Source organism: Lontra canadensis, unplaced genomic scaffold (genome assembly GCF_010015895.1).
Source record: "Lontra canadensis isolate GAN:19392208 unplaced genomic scaffold, GSC_riverotter_1.0 scaffold64, whole genome shotgun sequence".
In the NCBI taxonomy this organism is placed as follows: Eukaryota; Metazoa; Chordata; class Mammalia; order Carnivora; family Mustelidae; genus Lontra; species Lontra canadensis.
In genome coordinates this window covers 11139818-11159560 of record NW_022631058.1, presented here as the reverse complement: position 1 = coordinate 11159560, position 19743 = coordinate 11139818, and the positions used below count along the sequence as shown (strand labels likewise).

The window sequence follows — 19743 nt, the reverse complement described above, 5'->3', positions numbered from 1 at the left end:
TGAGGAAATCAAGGAGTGAGGGGCACCAGCAGCACACAGTTTACTGATTGTATGATCAGAATAAACTTGTTCCAGATGATAGGATAGAAATCAGAACACTGGTTGCTCCTGGGGGTGGGTGGGGATTGTCTGTGAAGGAGACACAGGTGAACTTCTGCGGGGTGTGGGAATGGTGATAATGTTCTCTGTGTTCGTGGGAGTACATCTTATTTTTCAGAACTCATCAAGCTGTAACTTAAGATCTATGTATTTCACTCTGTGTAAAGATGATCTCAATTAAAAAAAAAGTATGCAAAAAAAAAAAAGAAAGTGTATTTCAGCCCTGGTGTTGACAGCTTAGGGAACTCTAGGTCTGTCTCCTACTGGCCAAGTGATGCTGGGCATACCACTTGAGGATTTTGTTTTCCTCATCTGTACAATGGGAACTAAAGTGCCTCTCTTAAGAGATGGTTGTGAGGATTAAATGGGATGACATGTTAGCAATTAGCACAGTTCTTATCACTTAATAGGTACTAGTGTCAATTACAAATACTCCATCTTAATCCAGAAAGGATTGGAGGTGCTCTGTAAGAATTTTTCTAGTCTTCCTTTCTCCCACATTCTTAATCTCCTAGATTACTGCATCATTCTTAGCCTGGGCCCTCTCGTAAGGAGAACTAAAGCAAAACTGGACTCCGGGACCCGCGTCCAAGCCCTCCATCTAATGCTGTACAAAAGCCTCTGTGTTCACTTCTGCCAAATGCAGAAATGTCAGGCTAACGGGCAGGTCAGTGATAAGGCTATATTCTGCCTTATCTCCTCTGCTAGTAGCTCCAACGGGTGTTATTTGCCTATTTTGATAAATTCTCCCCAAGTTGGTAGGACCAGGAAGATTAAGAGAGCAGTATGCTAAGTGGGTATGGAGCTCAGATAAGAGGCGTGTTACCGAACACTTCAGAGCCATATGGAGGCCGGCGGGGGTCACGTGGCCGCACCTGGGCATTGTCTCTGGCAACTGAAGAAGGCTGCAGTAGTAATCTCTTGGCCCTGGCCTCCCAGTGACATCAGTGCCTGGAAGCAGGAAAGCCCTGTGGGCTCAGCTTTCAGGGGAGGCCCAGGTGGAGGCGAATTCCCAGTGAAAGGCATTGAATGGCATGGACCATGATTCATGGGAGACGTGCTGAATCGTTCCTCTGTAAATGCAGTCAGTCTTTCTGGGTAATCTGCTGGTACCCAAGGGAAAACCAGATTGCTCATTCACTTTGGACACATTTCTCACCGTCTTGTAGAAAGATATTTAAGCCCTTGGGCTCTGAAAGCGCTGGATGGACAATTTTACACTCCCCTCTCTACCACTTCTTCTGCTTCCTTGGGCAAATTACTTAAAATTTTTAAAGCCTCAACTTCCTGATCTGTAATAAGGGGATTGTATTTTATACACTTGGGAGGATTAAATAAGATTATGCATCTAGAAAATGCCCAAAAACATTCAGCATTGTTCGGAGCAAGGCCAAGGGCCCTGGGGGGTGTGTGTTTGTGTCCCCACGTGCCTGAGCCAATATGCATCTGTACTTTTGAGAATGGACACCTGATTTAAGGCAATGGCTGTTGAGTGCAGTTGGGAACTTGGGATTGGGCCTGAGGTCAGCTTGTGCCTTTTGCAAGGCTTGTATTAACTCCAGCATTATTTGCTTTGTTCAGATTTTCCCTCGGTGCTTACTGTAAAAAATCAGGATAATATATTATTCAGGGGTTGGAAACATCCTCAAGTCAGTTTCCTGAACTTCTTTTTTTATTTTAAAGACTTTTTTAAAGATTTTATTTATTTATTTGACAGATCACAAGTAGGCAGAGAGGCAGGCAGAGAGAGAGGAGGAAGCAAGCTCTCTGCTGAGCAGAGAGCCCGATGAGGGGCTCGATCCCAGGACCCTGGAATTGTGACCCGAGCCAAAGGCAGAGGCTTTAACCCACTGAGCCACCCAGGCGCCCCCCCCCCTTTAAAGTGATCTCTACCCCCAGTTTGGGACTCGAATTCACAAACCCAAGATCAAGAGTTGCACACTCCACCAACCAAACCAGCCAGGCACCCTGAGTTTCCTATGTTTCTAAAAGGCATTTGTAGAATAATTTTCCCCCTAATGTGTTGCAAGAGGAGTTCTAGTCCCATTCTGCATATATAAAAGCTGAGGGCAAGTACTTGTTGAATGAGTTTGTGTTGGCGGAAAAGTGTCAGAATAAAAAAAGATTTTTGTGAACTTAAGTGATTTCCTTTTTTGGCTACAGAGTATGAGACTCTTCGCGGGGGCTTTGAGTCCTTAAAAATTATATCAAAAATTTACATTGGTTGTAGGAGAATAGAAGCGACAGATGAGCCAAATAAAATTGTCCATGATTTTACCATATAGAGGTAGCAGTGCTTTTATTCTGGTGTCTTCAGATGTCTATAGTATGTAGATATATGCTTCTTAAGGTATTTTATGCAGACATGGGCTCATGCTGTTGTCTTTCAGCATCCCTGTTTTTCAACCCATGATACATTGTGGACATGGACATCTCTATGTCAATAGATCATTTTTTTTCTTTAAGATAGATAGACTTATTTATTTATTTGACAGAGAGAGAGATTACAGGTAGGCAGAGAGGTAGGCAGAGAGAAGGAAGCAGGCTCCCTGGTGAGCAGAGAGCCCAATGTGGGGCTCCAACCCAGGACCCTGGGATCATGACCTGAGCCAAAGGCAGGGGCTTAACCCACTGAGCCACCCAGGTGCCCCTAGATCATTTCTTGATTCATTTTTAAATTTCAGAAGCCTTTGGAATAGAACTAAAATTTGCAGGCTGGCTTTCCCAAGGGAGGGGGCAAGGTTGCCATAAATGTAAATCCTCTGTCTTTAAAATTCTAGGTCAAGTTGATGTGCTTTTTTCTAGTTTTTGTTTTTGAAAGATTGATTTATTAGAGAGCACACGTGTGCCCAGGAGTGGGAGGGCAGAGGGGGAGAGAGACTCTCAAGCAGACTCCTCGCTGAATGAGGAGCCCAAGCCCATGACCTGAGCCGAAGTCAAGATGCAGATGCTCACCTGACTGAGCCACCCAGGTACCCCCTAGTTAGGAGTTTTTATAAGGAAGTGCTGAGGCCCCCAAACTTGGGACTCCAGATGTTCCTGAATTTGGACAAGCTACCAGATGCTTGCACCCAGTGCCTCTCTCCTGTCCTCTGACCTCTTGATATGGGGCTCTTGGGCCTTTGCATTCTAGGGTTATCATGAAAAAAAGATCCTTGTTAGTAATGATGGCTTTTGGGGACAAACAGTTGTGCAGTGGTTTTGGGATGTCCTCTTCCTGGGATATAGGACCATGTATGGGTCCACGTTTGCCTGTGCAGAGCTGACCTTCTTGAGTGACCACCTAGGGCTGGAAGAATCCTGTAGTCATTTTGCTGATGAGTGCCCTGGGGCCCCAAGAACCTTGGCCGTGGACTGGCATCTTTCTCTCCTGTCCCCTTTTTGCAGCACAGAAAGGTGGGGGTTACTCCGTGCTGGGAGAGTGAGGAAGAGCCTTTCTTAACCGTAGTTGACTTTTGCTTCCAGTTATTTCTTCATAACCTCTTGACCCTGAGAGCCTTCACTGAAGGATGGAGCACTAATGATCGTGATAATTAGTCTTTATTTCTACAGTGAATGTGGAGGCTCTTTTGGAGTGTAGTTTCAGTTAGCTGACCTGGGAGAACAAAAGCAGAGCTGGGCAGGGGCTCCTCTGTTATTATCTGGGGGACCCACAGGTCCCCACCCTGGGTGTGCGATGTGCCTTTGCACACGCAGGCACTGTGCACCGTGTTTTCCAACACGTGTGTGAGGCCGCCTGACTTAAAGCTGGGACTACAGAGACAAAGTGGAGAAAGCTCTGTGTGCTCTCTGAGTTCTGTTTTAAGAAGTACTTTAGTCACTTAATGAAATTGCTTCTTCTCTCTTGAGGTATCTAAAGAGAGGAGAAGTGAGCCTTTAAGATAAATTGTTTGTAATGTCAAGTATACTTCTGTAGCTAAAAATGCCTTTGTGGTTTAAATTCTGAATGCGGCCTCTATTCCTAAATTAATTTCCACTGAACTGTTAACCTTTGTTTTCTCAGTAATGAATGGCTCCAAGAGAAATGTAACGTGCAAATGGCTTGGCCAGACTCCATTACTGTGTGGGGACAATAAGAAACGTTGTCACATGACAGTTGAAAAGAAATTCCCTGGTTGCCCCAAGGTGCCCATTTGATTATTTTAGGGGGATACAGGCTGACTGAATAAAATCCGTGGCTATGACTGGGTGTCACAGGTAAAGGGGTTTGTGAACACACCATGCACAGTGGGGACTCCTGGTGTATATGTCAAATATTTAATGGTCGAATTCTAAACAGCTCATATTATTAAAGGAAAAAAAAAAGGTTGTACTTACAGTGAGGACTGAAATGATTTCACCTCGTGGATTTTTTTTTTTTTTAACTGTTTATCAATTTTGTTTTAATTACTGGCTTTGGAATGAGCCGCATGGCATGGAGGTTGATCTCCCTAACTGCCCAAGTCCCGTCTGGGCTCCTGTCCCTTTGTGGGGGTGATTACCGAGGAAGAGGGCTGACATTCTGCCCTCGTGACTGTCTCCCAGGGCCGGGATGACAGATGAAACCCTGAAAACAGCCCTCATTTGAATGAGACAGTGACATGGGACGGAGGGCTTTGTTAGATGCATTGTGTGGTAAATGGGAAGGTAGAAGCTAAATCCGGTCTACAGTCTCCCCAGTCTGTTCTCGTCACATAAGAAGCATTTTGAGAAACGTCCTGGACGTGGATGAGTGGAAATACAAATCACTTGATTGATTTCTAGTTTCATCCCAACCAGACCTGACTTTTGCCGGAGATCGGAAAATAAATGACACTGTGGGGGTTTCCCACATGAATTATTTACATCTCTGCGCTTAGCATTTCTCGTAGGGTATGTGGTACACCAGGTCACATCACAGACTCCTGCTGTTGGTTTTTCAAGGTAGATTTGTGTCCCTGAGATGTAAATCACAGGCACCACCGGCCCTAGACCAATCTGGTGACAGAGGTGGAGGACCCCGGTGAGATGGAACATGAATGATTTTGATTTACTAACTCAGGAAATGTACCCCCCCCCACTTCTTGGCATTTCCTGTATTTTGGTTTGCTCTTCTTAATCTTGAAGTCTACCTTGGGAGAGGTTATTGGTTTTCAGACAGTATCACTTTTGGGGTCTGCATTGACCTTTGGTGGTGGTTTCTGGGTGCTGCTAGCAGTGGGAGCGGAAATAATGTTGACTCACGGCCCGTGATGGGTTGGTGATGGGGGATGGGTGATCAGGGCGGTGATGGCCCCCCCCTCCCCAAGGTCCATGGCTTGGCAATAATGGAATAAGGATTTGACTTGAGCCATGTTATCATAACCGTGTAGTTAGTGAGGCTGGGGGCAGCCTGGAGCTGGCTCTCGGCCGGAAACGGGGTGTGTGGCAAATGCTGGGATAAGCAGTTTCCTCCATTCTCTTCCTTCTTCAGAGACCCCAGGCCAACAAATCAGCGCATCAACAAGCACGTCAACAACGACGTGAACCTTCGCATTCAGAACTTGACCATCTTGGTGAGAAACATTAAGACGTACTACCAGGTAAGGACTGGGAACCCTGTTCCCCTGGGGTTTGGCTGTGCATCTGGTGGTATCGTCACTGAAAGGTTTCCCCGCAGGAAGCCGAGAGGAAATGGTGTTCATGGTTAGGCATCTGCTTGCTCATGCTTGGTGTGTTTTCACTTGCATCCTTTTTTTTTTTTTTTTTGCGTTGTGGGAAGCGTGTCAGATGCTGGATCACTTTGTCCAGTGGATATCCTTTGAGCTGTGTGCAGAGCATCGTGCTTGGTATGGCAGGACCCCAGGGATGGGCCGTGATTCACAGCTGCAGCCCCAAGCATGCTCTTGAACGGGGACCCTGACATGGTGTCACCCACAGTGAGTGAGTCTTTGTTCAGGCGTAACTGACAGGGTTGAGGGAAAGAAGAGACCGCGGAAGGGTTATGTTCATGCCCCCAGCATGCAGACGGGAGCACTGGGGTTCATGGTGCCAAGTGGCAGGTGCTCCCTGTGTCTCAGCAGCAGATAGGTGATGGGTTGGGCAAGGGGGCCTGATGGGGAAGGGCTGTTCACCTTCAGAAGGTCAGGTGAGAATTGTTGATGTTGATGGGAAATGGATTTAAACTGTGTCTCTCAGAGCCCTGGTTTTTAAACTTCGTAGCGGTGAAACTTTACTCCCCACTGAGCATTTTTCTTGCAACCCCAGGTGAAGCCCTTGTGACTGTGATTGACTTCAGGGTCGGGGGCTCTGGTTTTCTCTGCTTGGCACCCTCCTTTCCCACTGGGTCATCTCTGTTGGTTGCCAGGACCTTAGGGAACACTAAGAGAACGGCTGCTCAGGAAGATATCTTTTCCAGAATTCATGCTGGGGCTTCGCCGATTCCTTGAACAGACTCTGCCTCTGGGACCTCTTCCTAGCATCAGGTTCCTGGATTGTTACTCAGTCTCTGTGCTGGGGTTTAGGGGCATCTGCAGGGTGGTGAGGTCCCTGTCAATATGAGGGAGTCCTCAGGCCACCGTGGTTCACTCTCTGTCCTCATGCAGTCATTGCTGGTTCTGAAGTCTGCTGAGGCATCACACCACGTACTGGGCTGTCTCCTGCAGGAGGCTGCGGTTGCCTCGGGAGCATCCCTTCTGAGCACTCAGTACGAATTTGAAGATGGATGGGAGAGGGAGGGAGTGGACAGTGTCCTGGGTTTTCTGAGATGATTGTTTCTGTCGTCCCTCCCACCGTGGTTGGCGTACATGAGAGAGGGTTACTGTGCTGGGACTCTTTCCCTGTATGGCCAGTTCTGCAAGCCACCTGGGCTCCCTGCATGGACCATTGGTAGCCCAGCGCTGTGCACTTCCCGAGCAGCCTCTGTGAGGCTTAGATCCAGCCCCATCCTTTTAGTTCCAGATAGATGGCAGCTCTGCTGGGATGGAGGGCCTGGGCGAGCTGGATCTATGGGGCTGAATGGGTTTGTTTTCCTCTGAGGGGCGCCACACTCAGACCCAGGCATGCTGTAGACAGGTGGGAAATACTCAGAGAGTGTTTTCCTGGGGATGGCCATGGGCAGGGAAAGCTGAGCAAAGACAGTGGGGCTGCCCGTGAACTTGGGTCTGGGCATGGCGGGGGCTGTCTGGTGGCGGGGCTGGTGGTTCAGCATGTCCTCAGGGCTTGATCCCAATCTGTAGGCACCATTCCTGGTGAGCAGGGGCTTTTGATGCTGTGTGCTAAGTGCCAGGGGCCGTGGAGTGCAGGTAACTTAAGAACCTTAACCCATGCTGCAGAGAGGGTGGGGAAGGTTTCCTGGAGGAGGGGGCACTTGAGTGGAGTCTTGGCAGGTGACTTGAGTTTCCATGTTTGGAGGGTCATGGGAAAGAGAGAAGGGGAATGGGTGTAGAAGTAGAGGAAGACATGGAGGCATAAGACCGGCCTGTCCTTGATCTGTCAAGGTCCGAGTTTTGCACAGTTGCTCAGATAAAGGTCTGCTTTACCCAATTTCACATGAATCCAAACTCGGGAGGATGTGAACACGAGAGAGACAGAAACTCAGAACAACAGGCTTTGCAAGGCTGGCCAGAGCCGGTGGCGATAGCTCCACAGGTGTGTCTTGGGCCGCAGGTGCGGCTGAGGGATGGTAACCTCTCCCCGGGGGCCACAAGCTGTCCGTGAGCAGCATGCCGCATCAGCCCCTTGCTGCAAGCTATCAGCCACCCGGGGGCTGTCCTCGGCTCTTGCTGGCCCCAGGAGTCCCGCGCTGGGGCTGAGCTGCGGCTCCCAACCGTCCAGATCTGGGCTGGCTGGACAGAGCATGACACCCACTCGAGACTGTGTCAGTTTGGAGTCAGGTAGCTGCTCTGTGTAGAGTTCCAGGAGACGAGACACGGTCAGCAGGAGGAAAAGATGTCCAGTCCATTCTCAGGGCCCAGAAAGACTCACAGGTGGAAAGGGGGACCCTGCGTCCTTGTTGTGCTCCTATGCTGTTAACTCTTCGGGGACGGGGTGCGTTGGCAGCCCCAGCCCCAGGCAAGCATTTGCTGCGAGCTGTTCCCTCCCTCCTCAGTCAGTCCTGCTCCCTGGGAGGCTAGCCGGCCGCTTCCTCTCGGGGCTGGCACAGGTTAGGTGTGTGGGCAGCTCTGTATATTTTTTCTTTCCAATTTATTGTAAAATAAAGTTAAGTCCTGGTCCTGCAAGTAGTTGCTGTTCTTTATAAACAGCTTGGAGAACAAGTAGCAAGAAGAAAAAGAACTTCCTTCCAGTTTTTGCATGAATAGTTTTTGTTTTCTACAGTCGTGGTTGTCCCATATATACAATTGCATATCCTGCCTTTTTTCCCTGCCATCTGACGTTCAAGTGTACACATACTTGGTTGTTATTATAAGAGGTGAAAGAAAGTCTCCCAAGAGGAGTACGGCCCGAGTCCCCCTGTGAAAGTGGCCCTCCAGCTTGGGAGGGCTCGGGATGGAGCAAGGCAGATGCCGCTCCTTACTGGTGCAGGGTAGTCTGGAAGAGCGAGAGATTGCCCCTCGAGTGAGTCAGACTACTGCTTGCCCATGGTTTTTTGTTGGTAGACTCCTTGAGGTCACAGAATCCCACCTTGGGTCTTGTTTGCCAAGCAGCGGTTCTGCCCACTGGCTGTCCCCTTCTTTTCTGAGGCACCACAAGGCAGCGACCATTAGAAATGATGGGGACCTCTCTTGAGTAGCATGGGCTTATCGTACAAGGAAACTCAAGTTTTGCCTCTGAAAACCTGTGGAGGCGATGACCCTTGACCTTTGTCTGGGGCAGACAGTAGATGGTGTGTGGAAACCAGCATGGCCGGCCTCAGTCTGACCACTGGTGTGTCAGCCAGGGTCCCAGGCTGCCTCCTGACCTGCTGCTTGGACTTCTCTGGGGCTGGGGCCTAGAACTGGCATTTTCAGAAGTTCCCCAGCTGTTGCTCTCACCATCCTTCCAGCAAGCTGGGGAATCAGTGGGCTTCTCAAAGTGTGGTCCCCAGACCTGCAGCATCAACATCACCCGGGAACCTGTTAGAAATGTAGATCATCAGCCCTCCCGCCCCCCAGACCAGCTGTGGCTTTCCGGCAATCTGTCTTCACAAGCCCTCCAGGCTATTCTGCTGTGCATTCTCATGGGAACCAGGGGTTAGAGTGGTTCTAGTGACGTCCAGAAGATGAACCTTCGGCCAGGTCCCCCCAGGTAACTCCTCTCTGTCACGTACGATGGACGAACATCTCGTGTGTCTGGGAACAGGGAAGCAGGAAGAGAGTGCTTGGTTTAGTCGTTGCCTTTTGCAGAAGAAAAGGCTGACAGCCTGAGGTGGAGGTTCCCACTCCAGGACGAGCCTGCACAGGTGGAGGAACATCTGCTGAGAGGCCTGGAGGAAAGGCAAGCTTAGACCAGACCTGCGTGCTGCCTCAAGCCCCCCGGCGGGCCAGCTCTGTGCCCCGCCATCATATGCTGGTTTTATTTACTCAAAGCCAAACTCTTTTTCCTCTGAGTTCTTTTTTTTTTTTAATGCTAAGTGTTGGATTTATAGAATGATTATTTTATATTCAGATTCTTGAGGATTTACATTAAATGCACATTCATTAGACAGTCGAGCCAGTGGGAAAGTGCATCTAGTAGAAGCAGAAGTCCTGGGTGCAGCAGGGGCTGGTGTGTATTTACTCCTTGGGGGCTGTGCACTGTGTCCCACTGCCATGCCCTGCCCCTGGCACCTGCTGTCCTGTTCCTCCTCCCAACAGTTGGGGCCTGCTTGTCACGTGAATTACAGAGGCTTCTTTGGCCTTATGCCAGTGGGAAGCAGTTTGAACAGCAACCTGGATAAATTCGGGTGTGTGTTGGTCTTTGTTGTCAGGTCTACGTAGATCTCTGTCTGGAAATCGGGACCCTCAGGTGGATATAGGGACCCACCTGCAGAACTTACCTTGAAATGAGAAATCTGCAGAGTTTTTTGGAGCTGTTCCCCTTATGGGTCATGTGCCAGAACCGTCTGCTTTCCTTCTCTGGGCCTGAGTTCTTGTCTGTCCAGAAGAGGATGGGCCGAGTCCCATCCTTGTGAGCTCTGGTCTCTCACCATGGTCAGGAGGCCAGGACCGACCCAGAATGATGTACTTTAAGGTTTTACTTATTTAGAGGCGCTTGGGTGGCTCAGTCGTTCAGTGTCTGCCTTTGGCTCGGTCATGATCCCAGGGTCCTGGGATCGAGCCCCGCTTTGGGCTCTCTGCTCAGTGGGAAGCCTGCTTCTCTCTCTCCCCCTGCTTGTGTTTCCTCTCTCGCTGTGTCTCTCTGTCAAATAAAGTCTTTTTAAAAAGTTACTTATTTGAGAGCGAGTCTGCACAGGAACAGTGGGGAGAGGTAGAAAGAGAGGGAGAAGCAGGGTTCCTGCTGAGCAGGGAGTCCAACATGGGGCTCAATCTCAGGACCCTGGGATCGTGACCTGAGCTGAAGGCAGAAGCTTCACTGACTGAGCTACCCAGCTGTCCCAAATATTGTTCTTTACCTCAGAAGAAATGGCACAATGAAGAGTCTGGGGTTGCCTTATCTTATGTCATTTTTTTTTTCTTTATTGCTTTGGAAAATTAAAGAAGTACAGATGTTTCAAATAAATGCTTGTGTATCTGTTAAATATGAACACATGAATATAGTTCATAGCTGTTTGAGGCTTTTTTCCCCCTTAAATAAAATTTCTCTTATCAAAGTCCCCAGGGCATTTCCAGTGTGTGGATTACCTTTGTCCATTTATCCTTCCCTCCAGCCCTAGGGATAATCCCCATTGTTAATTTCGTGGGTATCCGGTTCACGATTTTATACTCTCATTCTCTGTATATATGGGTGTGTGTGTATTTATGTGTGTGTGTGTGTGTGTGTGTGTGTGTGTATATATGTTTTGTGTGGTGCCTTTAGATAAAACTTCCATACACTTGGCCTGTACTTTTTCCCCACTCCTGTTTTTGAGATCTGTCCATTTTCAGTGGTGGTGGTTTTAGATAAGCATGGGCTGACTAGTTAAAATTAGAATTATCTCTAGAAATATGAGCACTCATTTTGAGAAATGAAAGACTTGTCACGAGGAAGAATTGAAGGAAACGTACATTTGATATTGTCGGTGGGAATATGGCAAGCTCGAGTAGCTCTGCCCCATTCTGAGGGGGTGGGTAGGGTTCACTTAAAGTGAAGCCTGCGTAGGTGGGTGTGACCTGCTGTCATGGATGGGGACGGTGTTCGGGGGAACATACAACAGTCCATATGGGCCATTTCTACAATACCAGTGGAATTTGCTTTATGACAAGTAGTGTATCACATTTGCAGGGCAGAGGTTTTGCCAATGTTTGTTTATTTTTTAAGATTTACTTAGAGTGAAAGCACGAGCAGAGGAGGAGTGGTGTGGGGAGGGGCTAGAGAGAGAAACGCAGATTCCCAGCTCAGTGCGGAGCCGCGTGCTGAGTTCTGGATGCAGGCCTCGATCTCATGACCCTGAGGTCATGTTCTGAGCTGAGCTCAAGAGTCTGACACTTAACCCACTGAGCCATCTGGGTGCCCTTCTGCTTTCAGTTTTATAGAGCAGGCCTGTGAGGCTCCACAGGAGAAGAGTGGATATTCTTGATTTTGTAACTTGGACTTACAGTCTGAGGGTGTAGAAAGTAGTCTCTTGTATTAAAAAGATATGTTCTGATTGCTGATTGGGAGAAATAAGGAAAATGATGTTTACCGGTTATCTCACCTCTAAGAGGTGCCATCGTTAACATTTGGTATTGATGCCTTCCCTCTCTGCGTCTGTGGGCACCTGGGTTTCAAAGTGTGGATTACCTTATCTAGACCAGGTGTCATCTTTCTTTTCATTTACTGTGCAGTGAGCGTTTTCCCACGTTGTTAAATGTTCTTTCATAGTAGGAATTTTAGCGTCTACATAGCCTTTCCATCATGTGGCTGCCATTATGGCTGATACTGAGTTACTCGTGTCTACACAGTCCTCCCATCATGTGGCTGCCGTTGAGGCTGATACTGAGTTATTCGTGTCTACACGGCCCTCCCATCATGTGGCTCTGCCGTTATGGCTGATACTGAGTTACTCGTGTCTCAGAATTACAAACACCACCACCGTGAACATACCTGGTACTTAACCCTTTCACCAGATGTTTTCATTTCCTTGCACTACAGGCCCGGTTTGGAATTCCCGGGTCACGGGGCATGAATACTTTGAGGTCTTCTGTGTTTCTTGCCGACTTGCCCGTTCATGCCCCTCGTGTAGTATTAAGACCCGCCGTGTTCCGTGTTGCTGTTGAGTGCGTGACGACTGTTTCTGGGTCTCTGCCATGCAGATGAAGGGCTGAGGTTTTTACTGTACACCTAGGCGGGTTTCCTTGCGTGGGGAGTACTGTCGGAGTCTGGTTTGGGGTCTCCAGCGGGACAGCCTCCCGGCAATGGTGGCGTGGTGATGGCACGGTGGTGAGGCTGGGCGGTCTTCAACAGAGAGGCCCCGGCGTCCTGTCCCCGGGTCAGCAGTGGGAGCTCTTTTTCTGCTGTGGACTTGACCCGGGAGCTTTCCTGCTTCCCTGGAACTGGGAGCTGTCCGTGTGCAGTTCAAGAGGGGACCTTCCAGACTCTGTTGGGAAGTGAGCCCTAGAGGGGTGGTGGTCTGCATGGACCCCTCCTTTCCTCTTTCCTTCGTCTCACTTCCTGGCCCTTGTTGTCTCTAGGGCAGTGATGGAATGGGGGATGGGGACGCTCTGGGAACCTGGAAAGATGGGGGTCCCTTGCCAGGCGCTGCCTGGTTCTTTCCTATCTTGTTCTGAAAACCATTCCCCATGCCTGAGGTGCCCACGTGTCGTGGCGTGGGAGAGAGGCCGGTAAACCAGCCACTGTAACACTTGGGCGATCACAGCCTGGGGAGGGGTGATGTTCATAGGGAGCTTTCTCTAGTGGTGGGTGACATTTGCCCTGAGTCTTGGAAGCTTGGCAGTGAACTAGACGGGCAGAAAATGAGGTCCATGGGGGTGTCCTGGGAGAGGAACAGCATCTGCAAAGCTATAGAGATATAAAATAGCCTGAGGGCTGATTAGATCCCTTCAAGGTGGCTAGAGGTTGGGTGTCTTTCCCGGTGGTGATTGATGAGGCAGGAAGACGATGAGGTGCCAGGGTGGGGTGCGGGGAGGAACAGATGCCATGCTGATGAATTCAGACTTTATCCTGGAGGATTCGAGAGTCTTTGGGAGCATTTTTATTTTAAAAAAAATTTTTTTTTAAAGATTTTATTTATTTATTTGACAGAGCGAGAGAGCACAAGCAGGGGGAACAGTAGAGGGAGAAGCAGGGAGCCTGACTGAGCAGGGAGCCCTACGCGGGGCTAGATCTCAGGGCCCCAAGATCATGACCTGAGCCAAAGGCAGATGGCTAACCATCTGTGCCAGGCACACCCAGGAGAATTTTTAAAAGGGAAAGTTGAAAAAAGGAAATGCTGGTCCTCATATTAAAAATGGGTTGGTGTTGGGGCACCTGGGTGGCTCAGTTGTTTGGGCATCTGCCTTCAGATCGGGTCATGATCTCAGGCTCCGGGGATTGAGCCCTGCATTGGGCTCCCTGCTTGGTGGGGAGCCTGCTTCTCCCTCTGCCTCTCCTTCTGCCCTCTCGTGCTCTCTTTCCCTTACTCTCTCTCTCAAATGAATAAAATCTTAAAAAAAAAAAAAAAAAAAAGTGGATTAGTGTCAGGAGGGAGTGGGGAGTTGGTGCAGATTGTGGGGGCCTGGACCAAAGCTGGGGCAGAGGAGACAAGCTCTGAGAGATACCCGTGGGGTATTGCCCACGTGGGGCCGTGGATGGCAGTTTGCTCCATGCCCCACCTGGAGCGAGCATCTGGGGGGAAGGTAAATGCTTTCCCAGGCCTCGGACCTCCGAGGTCTGCAGCAGATCTCCCTGCTCTCACCAGGGCCTCGGGGTTCAGGGCCTGCCCCGTGGGGCTGAGTGGCTGTAACTCAGGGTCAGCTGGAGGGGGAGCCACTGCAGGAGGGGGCAGCTCTCCGGGCCACTGGAATTCCCCTTTTCTACACTAAACAGAGGCATTTGCTCTTGACCTGTGACCCTCCTTGTCCTGCTGACCAGGGATGGAGCAACCAGGGCTGAGAATACCTGGTCACATGCTGCACCATCCCAGACCTTTCCAGACGCAGGCTTTGTTTCTGCCCAACAGGAGACCACACATCGGATGGTGGTGGTCTCCAAGCATCGGATGACTTGACTTGTCTTTTCTCCTTCCTGTTTTTAGAAAAAATGCTGTCCAGACATATTGAATAGCAAGCCAGGACTTTGAGATTCAGCTTCTTGGCCCAGTCAGAAGCTTGAGGGAAGATAATAGTGCTTTCTGTGAGCCAGGCCTTGGCCCTGCGGGGAGAAATTGCTGTCTCCATTTTACAGATTAGTAAAGTGAGGCTCTTCGAGTAAGATCTACAAACAGCCCCAGAGAGCTGCGGGTTTTCTTGGTCATCGGCTGCTTGGTGAAATGTCTTTTTGAAAATCAGGCTTTCTGCATGTATAGTGCCGGGAGGTAGCTTGGGGCAAGCCGAGGCACTGTGCTGTGAAGGTGGGCAGGGCCCCTCTGGATCTGCACGGACACCCGTGTGAGGGGGTTTCCTGAGCCAGGAGCCTCCTGTGGCAGGCCAGGCTGAGAGCGCTGCCTCCCGGGGGGTCTCCTGCTTGGCCTCCCCCTTGTTGAGAACTAGACTTCACACCAGCCTGGAGCCACAGAGGAAGGGACCGGATCGCTTCAGGCCCCTTCTGAAGCCAGCACTTCCGGGGCTGGGCCAGGGGTGGGATGCAGGGAGCAGCTGGCCTCAGGCTGCACCCCCAGAGCAGCAGGAAGCAGAGAATCAAGGCTAATTGCGGAGGGTGGAGAGGGGTGAAAGGTGGGTCTGATGTAATTAGTGGACCTGGAACTTGGCCGGACCGTGGAGTCTCAAGGCGAGGGCAGAGAGAGAGAGGGAGGTACAGAGACAGGAGGCGGGGAGAATCTGTGTAGACACCCTTTTTCTGGTCTCTCTGGGCTCCCCCTCTTGGACCTTGAGTCCAGACCTTGAATCACTGGGGCTTTCCCTCCTGCCCCTGAGTTGCCACACTCTCCTTTCCTCCAAGGCCCCATGGGCTGCCTCCTGGCTCGAGCCACTGGGCACAGCACTGAGCCCACGCACCCCATACAGGGATGGCCCACTCAGACCTTTGAATCTGCAGATCCGAGCCTTGTCCTGGCTCCTCTACTAACTCTGAATGGCACGTCTTTCCAGAATCCTGTTTCTGATACATGTTCTCTCACCATGGATTTAGTTCTCCATACCTTTTTGTTCAAGGTTTCTCATGGTCTGTGGCCACGCCTGTAAGAATTGTCCTTTTTCCAGCCTGGCATAGAAGAGACCTGGGGGTGGAAGTTGGGGGGGAGTCCCCCCCCCCCCCCCCCTCAGGCAGGTAATCTGAATGTGTGCTTGCAGCAAAATATTAGCCAAGCCACGACTGTGAAGCGCTCAGATGCCGAGGGCAGGCTGCGCTGCTCTTAAGGGGGAGTGAACAGGCCTCCTTTTCAGTTAGGTCCTGTTGGTCACGTTTAGAACCGGGCTGCGAGTGGTCAGGGCCATGGGAGTCCAGCACTGCCGGGTCATCAGAGAGGTGGAGGAAGTGCTAAGAGGTACCCATTCCTTTTGCAATGAGAAGGAGGGAAAAGGATTTCTTGTTTTGAGGAGAAGAAAAAAAAAGAGTCTCTCCCTTGCCTTGGGTTTTGGTGTTTGGTGCCAAGCTCTGCATGTTGGATGTTACAACTGCTTTGTCAAAAGGAGTCTCCGAAGAACTTGCCCGGGCAGGCTTCGCCCCTCTGTCAGGCCTCCTGCATGGCTCACCTCCAAGGCTAATAACAGTTTTTGTTGTTCAACTGTTCTTTTTGGAAAGGCAGCGTTTTCCTGCAACGGCGCCGAAGCATTCAGGGCCTTGGTCCTTTCCCTTTATGATCGAATTTGAGTCGTTTTTCTGGTGTTGAGGAGAAAGCCTGAGGAGGATGAGGAAGTGCGTGTCTGAAATCGGTGGGTTCACCAAGGATGAGAGAGGCCTTGAAGAGGCCCCAGCTCGGAGTGTGTGGGTGATATTTTGAAGGGAGGGGAGGGTTTCAGAAGGGCTGCCAGGTACGCCCTGCGAGGGTTCCATTGACTTGGGATTAGGTTTCTCCACAGGTTAAGAGGGGAGGGGAGGTGTTCTAAATACAGGACCACTCTGTGAGGGAGGAAAGGGGGCACGTTGTGGCCGGGGCGAGGGGGATGCCTCCCATTGCTTCTGTCCACCCAGAAAAGAGTCAGAACTGAAGAACAACAAGGCCTTCTTCAGTTGGGGTCTCAGAACCGCAATCCAGGGAGCACAGATCCCAGAGTAACCAGAAAAGTCTCCACCGGTGTGGGAAAAGCAAGGTGGTTTTTTTTTTTTTTTTTTTTTTTTTATGAGAAAGCAGGGTGAATTGCATGATATACCTAGGGAAGAAAAGAAGGGGGAAAAAGCCAACGGCTAATTGGGGGCTGACTGGCTGGGTCGCTTCTGATTACTTTCTCATTGATTATTTTATTGATGCCAGCAAACAGAACTGTCCCGGGTATGTATGTATTAACCTTCCTGTCCTCCTGCAATACGACCATACCTTGGTCTGTTGAAATGTTATGAGCAATTGCCTGTTAAGCTCTTGCCACTTCTGCCCCAGGTCAAGAGTTCATCCCTTGGAGAGGAAGATGGAGCTGGAAAATGGGATGTCTTGTTCCACACTTCCACGGGCCGCCCCCTGGGGGGGGGCGTGTCCTGGTGTTGGTTCTGGAGGAGGAGGAGTCAGGTTTGCTTTCCCAGCTGGGGGGAGCAGGTTGGCCACTGCCCCCAGTGGATGGGGGGGTGGGGGAGGCAGGAAGGTGAAGCAAGGGTGGGGAGAACAAGATGGAAGAGTGGGGGTGGGGGGCGGACGTGGGGGTGGGGGGCGGACGTAAGGGCAAGCTCACTGCTTTGTCAGGTCGGGTCATTTAATTCTTGCAGGGGTCTAGAGACGCGTGTGTCATTGTTACTACCGTTGTGACTTAGGGTGCATCATGTAACTTCACCTGTAAAATTCAGGTGATACCATATTGCAGTTGTCTCTCTGCTTCACTTGGAGTGATGCCAAGTTTCTGGAGGCCTTGAGTGCAGTCGGTCTGTATCCTGTAAGGGCCAAGCCCAGAGAGCCGGCAAGGAAAGCGGCGGGGGGCCTATCTGCAGAGGCAGGAGGTAGAGGTGGGGTTCCCTGGAACTCACCACTCGCACTGTGACCTTGGGGAGCTTCATCTCCCAAGAGTCTTTCTTATCTGCGACGGGATATCGATAGTGTCTGCCTTAAGGACCGTGACGGGGATTGAATGAGGTTGAATGAGTGCCCGTACTTCGAGGGGAAGACGCCCGCTGGTCGGGCAGAGCTGTGAGCCGATCTGCCTCACAGGGCATGCTTCACTGACATGAGTGGGGGGACTGAGGAAGGCCCTACCCTGGGGTCCACTGTAATATGTTTGGATCAGTCTAATAACCACGTCCATACGTGCTTGACTCACCCTGTGCGTTTCCCTCCTCTGTGATCTTTTTGAGCTTCCTGTGTGCCTACAGTGCCCTGAGTGTCTAGACCTGTTAGCTCATGGTTTTATCTGCTGCCAGCAGTAAACTCTCTTAAAAGCAGGCACTGCATTTTGTGTCCCAGCCCACCAGCGTGGAAACAGGTCTACCAGTAGCATGTGTTAGAGACAAGATGCAACACAACAGGACCCATGAGTCTGGAGTAAGCAATTCAGAAAATCAGTCAGTCCTGGCATTCGGGAAACTTGTTATGGTACTGGGCCTGGACCCAGGATCCTGTCTCTAGGCTAGAGTGGCCCTAGAAAGTTCTCCGCCCTGTGGCTCCTTTGTAGACTGAGTAATTGGAGGACAGGGCATTGCTTTATTTGTTCTGTGTCCCTTGATTGCCTGACACATCTCAGGGACTTAGGACCTGACCATTGAGGAGGTCAGAGATGCAGTGGGGTGTCTGGGGTTGGGTGGCTGGAGCCTTTTAATCCCAGTCTTCGAGGGGTCCCCTACTGCTTTCACACCAACATGTAGGCTTTTCATGTGGTGTTCCGCTTTGTTGATGGAGATGCCATATGTCAGGTATTGGGAAGGCTCAGTCCCTGGGGGGTGGAAATTACATTGGTTGTTTTCAACTTTGTCTAGCCAGCTTGGCTCCCCGGAGCTTTGTAGGTTAGGCTTAATGACTTTAAAACTTGAAAATGAATGCCTCCTTTCCAAACCACAACCACCAAACAGGCTCCTCCTCCTGCTTATTTCCCTTTACAGTGTGGAACGGTGGCTGCTGAAGTTATCAGAAACTCTGAAGGCATTTTGGCACTTCTGGTGCAAAGCTGGTCTTCTAGATGCTTCCCCCGCCCTGCCCCTTTACAGTGAGAATTCGTGATGTTGGAATTTTATAGACTACAATTTATAAAATTGGACTTTTCAGATGGAAACTATGTTATAGCTGTGATGTCCCAAGGTTGAGATGCCAAAAGAAAGAAGAGCTGGTGGTTTCTGATGAGTCCAGGCCCTTCTTTTCTTTGGCTGCCCAGAGCAGTTAATCCTGAACGGCAGATGGGGACAGTGGTGTAGGTCACCGGGGAGGTAGAGGTGTTTAGATCTGACCTGCTTCACCTGTCATCACCTGTCACTACTCCAGTTTCTTCTTTGGGAGGTAAACTCTGAGGCCACCTTTAACTTGTCTGCCCCTGGCTAGTGTCCTGGGGAGGCCTCTGGATAGTGACCTCCCCCAACTGTTGTACAGACAGCAGGCAGTGTGGTCTTTCCTCCCCCGGGGAAGCGATCTGACCCTCGGTGCCATTTCCTCCTTCGTCCAAGGGGCACAGCTGCTCTTGACTCCCTGGGTCAGAGAAGGTGTGGCAGGCAGTACGTGGCAGTCGGCCTGGCACTCACTGCAGAGCTGGAGGCTGGTGCGGGTGGATAGGACCTGTTACCAGGCTGTAGCATTGTCTTTGCTCCTTCCATGCTCACTCCCCCTCCCCATACACCTCTACATCTTGTCTTGGCACTTTCTTCCATCGGAGCACATTCCCTTGCCTACCTCTTTAAACCTGGGTTTAATGATTTTTTAATGATTTTTCCTGATCCCCATCATTTCAGAGCCCACCTGCCTTCTCTGGGTCCTACACCAGTTTACAGGTTTTTCACAGGGCTGGAACTGGCAGCCTGTGCCCTCCCAGGGACTGGGGGGTTAATAAATGCTGGCTGATGGGCCACCCTGTCACTTGGTGTGATCCCAAGAGCTGTGTCTGAAAGAAGCGGCACGGGGCCAGGCTGAGAACTGCCCAGGGCAAGCTGTCCATGACAGGCTGGAGTCCAGTGTTTCTGCTAGAGTGCATTCCCTGCACTGAGACTCTGGGTCTTTATTGTCTCTGGGGCTCAAAAGGTGGGATACGTTGGTTTCCAAAGGCAAAGTCACTTTGATAAGCCCTTTAGCAGCCTTTTTTAGACAGAAAGTAATCGGAATTGTCACCAGCAGAACCTTCCTCTTTTCCCTGTGAAAGTTTCCTCCTCTGGTTCTGACTGAGGTTTCCCTCTCTGCTCTTGGCAGGTCAAGGTCAG

The 19743-nt window shown here is 50.4% G+C and overlaps 1 protein-coding gene across 3 annotated transcripts in view; it reads left to right on the top strand.

Moving 5' to 3' along the window:
• Positions 1-19743, top strand: part of CCDC88C (coiled-coil domain containing 88C) — a 122914-nt gene that overhangs the window by 2812 nt on the left and 100359 nt on the right. For all 3 annotated transcript variants that reach the window (XM_032878642.1, XM_032878641.1, XM_032878643.1), the window contains exon 3: positions 5531-5639. In XM_032878642.1, coding sequence (XP_032734533.1) covers positions 5531-5639 — 109 coding nt within the window. The remainder of the gene's footprint in view (positions 1-5530; positions 5640-19743) is intronic.